Below are 4,175 nucleotides of genomic sequence, written 5' to 3' on the forward strand. Positions count from 1 at the left end.
GCTCAGCATAACCTGAGATCTGCCTCCTGTTCTACTTTACCAGTAGTCAGAACCAGAACGTCTCACCAGACTCCATTCAGAACTCAGAGGTCTTCCTCTAACTTCCCATCAGCTCGCTGTGTTCCAGTGAAATGGGTTCGGTTCTGATCGTTTCGGGTTTAGTTTAGTCTCGGGCTGAAATCGGCTCTGAGCTCAGAACCAGTGGAGATCAGCAAAGTCTGATCCCTGCAGCTTCCCGCTGCAGCAGCTCAGGGGTTCACTGCAGAAAAGAGGCTTCAAAGTCCACTAAAGAAACGGATTCAGGTTTGGTTTGAGCCGAACTCCTGTTTGGGTTCTAAAGAACCGAACCAGAGCGTCGCTTTGACTGTTTAACACGTTTGTTGAGGAAAACTTGGGAGGAAGCTCGAGTCGCTTGTTTCCAGGCGGAGTTCTGCAGGCTCTTACCTTCGGGTCCTTCTCATAGTAGTACTGCTGCGTCCGGATCCAGCGGCCGACGACCTGGTCCCGGACGGTGTGGGCCAGCGCGAAGAAGTAGTCGCGTGGGGTGGCCACGTTCCGGTCTTTGACCAGCGTGAAGTGCAGATGTCGGTTGAAGCTTCGCTTGATCTCCGCGACGTCTCCGAGACCCGCGATGCCGCGGACGCTGATCTGTTTCCGCTTCTCGTGGTCGCTCAGCGGAGCCGCCATGTTGGAGGTGGGGGGGTGGGAGTGGGGGGGCTGCGGGGACCCGAGGAAAGAGGCTCACCTGTCAGGTGGAGCAGCAAGGGAAAACAGGGGAGGCCCGGGGGGCGTGGCCTAGAGACAAACACAGAGGAATGTGGAACAAAGAGTGAGGAACAGAGGAAGAGTTCTCACTCTGAGGGTTTTCTGGGTCCTTTAGCTGGAAAATCAGCAGATCAGTGACATTTATCCTGAGACATTAATGAGCATTTAATCATTTTAGGAGTTAAATAAAAACAACAGGAAGAAATATACACAGAGTTTAGGTAGAAGAAAGTGGAAAAAGAGTTTTAATTAGTATTAAAAAACCAAAAAAACAATCTTCTGGACTTTGTTTCCAAGTTTGAAGATGTTCTTTTTCAATTCCAAATGTCAGAAATAGCGTTGAGTTCCAGGTTTTATCCAGCAGCCCAACAAAGCCTGGTTTTAGTTTAGAAAAGATGCAAATAGAAACGGATGAACGGCAGAGGCGTAGCTAGAAAATGTTTCTAAGGGCGTCCAGCAATAACCATGTAGACTGAGGGGTGGAGCCAGAACCTCAGGGTCAGTCTGCTCTGGTCCAACAGTAAAATTAACCAGCAAAACATCCAGATTTTCTAAATAAAAACAAACTCTACTTTCCTGCAGCCTTTGCTGACAAATAGACGCATATATTTAAACATCCGTGCTTTATAGATGAAATTCTTTCAGGTTTGAGTTCTGGGGCATCTTTTCTTTTGTCATTACTTGCCTACTTTTATCAACAATTATTCTAGATAAAATAGATATTTACAAGTACTAATATCTATATAAATTAATTATTAACTTTTATTAACATGTTAATCTATAATTTCACTGTGACTCCTAGATTACCAGCAGAGACGCATCATTTTCTCTTTACCCCATAAAACATTAAATCTAGTTCTGAAAAGAGCAGGAATTCTGCACTTTTCATCTTTAATGTTAGTTTATTGATGTGCTTATTTGACCACAGTGGTTTTGCTGTGAAGTAATTGCTAATATATGAAAAATTACATTTAATATTCCACTTCAGAGTATTACTGCTGCCACTGTCTGTATTAGAGGGAAAATGGTAGAGTATATATTGTATATCTGGGTTTCCTGACCGGGTCACCGTTGGACTGGTTCCGATCAGAGTGACTCATCTTCACCACAAACCATCTGTTACTCTGTGCGTCATGACGTCATCCCAGAGCCTCTGAGCCGCCCCAGCGTGAAGCCTTCAGAATAAAACGCCTGTTTGTCTGATTATCGTAGTTTCTGTGGTTCTGCAGAACTTTCCCAGGTTCTGGTTCCGCTGGGCTCCTGCAGGTTCTCCTGGTTCTGCAGAACTTTCAGGGCTTTCTGGGTCCAGGTGAGTCCGCCCACGTGAAGCTGCCTGCCGTGGACCACATGGTTCTGACAGTTTGTTTTCCACAGGTCCAGTTGGGGAGCAGCAGGTGAGGTCCAGCAGGTAAGGACCGGTTCTGACCAAACGGTTCTACTCTGAGGTGTCCCAGTGGTTCTGGTTGAGCTGCTGGTTTTACTGGTTAATTAAAGTCTGCAGCTGCTCAGAAACTCTTAATGCAGAGCAGCACTGAGGAAGGTGAGGATGTGATGAAGATTAGGAAGATTACTTCCGGTTCTAACATTCATTTGAGATCAACCAGAACCAGAACCAGCCGTCTGGTATGGAGGGCGGTGAGTGCCACATTTAATTAAGCGTTATTCTTTTAATAAACCTGGATATAGATTTTATTAATTAATATATAAATATTATTTAGGCCTCAAATAAAATATAGATCTTATTTTATAACGTGATAAATGATTTAATGTTCCACTGTTGAAGTAGTTCTACGCCATAAATTAATTGAACAGAAATCCATAGAAACTCTGACGTCTGATTGGCTGCTTCTCTCTGAGCTAAACTTCTTTTACTTTAAAGTCATTTTTATCAGCAGGAAAGGTGGAAATAATTTCTAAAATGTGTTTCCATTTATTTACAGGAGCTGTGAGCGACTCCAGCCTCTAAAATCTATTTAATTAATCCTCAGAGCGCCTGAATTACAGTTAGCCCCGCCCACTTTCAGCATCGCTTTAGAGACCAAACTGCATAAAAAGGCTGGAGTGGAAATTGAATGAAAATGAAAACACATCAGAAAATGATTTACCTTGAGTAAAAAAATAAACATCTCTCACCTTTCTTATTGAGAAGCAGCCAATCAGACATCAGCGTCTCTATGACGGCATCTCTAGTCCCGCCTTCTTGGCTTTGATGAGCTTGTAGCAGTTTGAATTATTTTATGGTTTCAGTGCTTCTTAAAATAAAATGAATATAACTAAGATAATAATAACGACACTAATTGTGTTTATTAAATAAGATACTTTTTTTTTTTTTGTTTTAATAAATGAATGCCACATTTAAATATATTTATTTACTGTGGCCATTGTAACCTTCCATGTTTTGGATAAAGATTCTCAGTCATCCAGGTCAGAGTCGTTCCAAAAAAGTTAAAAACAATCAGCTGGACTTCGTTTTCCAAGTTTGAAGACGTTTCTCATCCAGGAAGATTTTTCCATTTAAAATGTCAGGATTATTATTGGAACTCAACTCGATTTCTGACATTTTGAATTGAAAAAGTTTCCTGGATGGAAGAGAAACGTCTTCAAACTTGGAAACAAAGTCCAGTGGATTGATTTTAACTTTGGAGTCACCTTCTGTAGTTTGGAGGCACCTTAGTCATGGTGAGATGAAGCCTCGTTGAACCGTTTTGGCCAAATTGCCTCAACGATCCCCACAGTTCATGAAGCTTCATGTGAACATGTCCCCACCTACTGGTGGACGGCAGAACTACAGTTAGTAATAGAATCTGGGATTTTTTTGCAGTTGTTTTTCTTGTCATTTTCCCATTTAAGTGTTTAAGTTCCTTTGAAATTTATGATTGGTGTGTGTATAATAAAATCTTTTGTAGGTTTTGTTTAGTGTAAATATTTCCTAGAAGAGAAAAATCATTTAAGGTTCACTGTTTTTTCTGTAAGTTTAGTGAAATAAGCAAACAGTGAAAGCGTACGAATTATAGTTTTTCCACAGTTTTTGGTTTTAATCGGGTTGGACGTTATGTGTTCAACTAATCTTTTGGTTAAACCAACCAATCTAATTTGGCAGAGATTTTACCCAATCTTTATTTTTACTTGGACAAACCAATACAAACTAGTCACATTAGCCAAAATACTTGTTAAGTATATAGACAACCTAAAAACAAACAAACAAAAAAAAAAAGTCCAGGTTGGTCTTGAATCGTCGGCATCAGGATTGGAAGTCAATGTCTTACAGCTGATGGTATTGCCAATAGCAACTGTACATTAGAAAGAAACGTTGCTTAGTACTAATGTTACAGCTGGAATCAGTGGCTTTCTCAGATTATGATCATTACATTGTTTAATCTCACCAAATTATAGTTGGATAACAAACCAAT

The 4,175-nt window shown here is 40.9% G+C and overlaps 2 protein-coding genes across 4 annotated transcripts in view; one reads left to right on the top strand and one right to left on the bottom strand.

The window, feature by feature from the left end:
- pygb (phosphorylase, glycogen; brain) overlaps nt 1–747 on the bottom strand; it is a 7,441-nt gene extending 6,694 nt beyond the window's left edge. The window contains exon 1 of the mRNA XM_015377591.1: nt 445–747. Coding sequence (XP_015233077.1) covers nt 445–687 — 243 coding nt within the window. The 5' untranslated portion in view covers nt 688–747. The remainder of the gene's footprint in view (nt 1–444) is intronic.
- A 1,133-nt stretch (nt 748–1,880) lies between these two features.
- LOC107086546 (barrier-to-autointegration factor-like protein) overlaps nt 1,881–4,175 on the top strand; it is a 9,710-nt gene continuing 7,415 nt past the window's right edge. Inside the window, exons 1-2 of one of the 3 annotated variants that reach the window (XM_015377544.1) lie at nt 1,888–2,074; nt 2,140–2,173. The gene's annotated coding sequence lies outside the window, so the exon portion shown is untranslated. Of the gene's footprint in view, nt 2,075–2,139; nt 2,174–2,234; nt 2,401–4,175 lie in introns of those variants that run through there. The other 2 variants (XM_015377545.1, XM_015377546.1) reach the window with 2 other exon arrangements.

The sequence above is a fragment of the Cyprinodon variegatus genome, unplaced genomic scaffold (genome assembly GCF_000732505.1).
Source record: "Cyprinodon variegatus isolate N-32 unplaced genomic scaffold, C_variegatus-1.0 Scaffold156, whole genome shotgun sequence".
Classification (NCBI taxonomy): domain Eukaryota; kingdom Metazoa; phylum Chordata; class Actinopteri; order Cyprinodontiformes; family Cyprinodontidae; genus Cyprinodon; species Cyprinodon variegatus.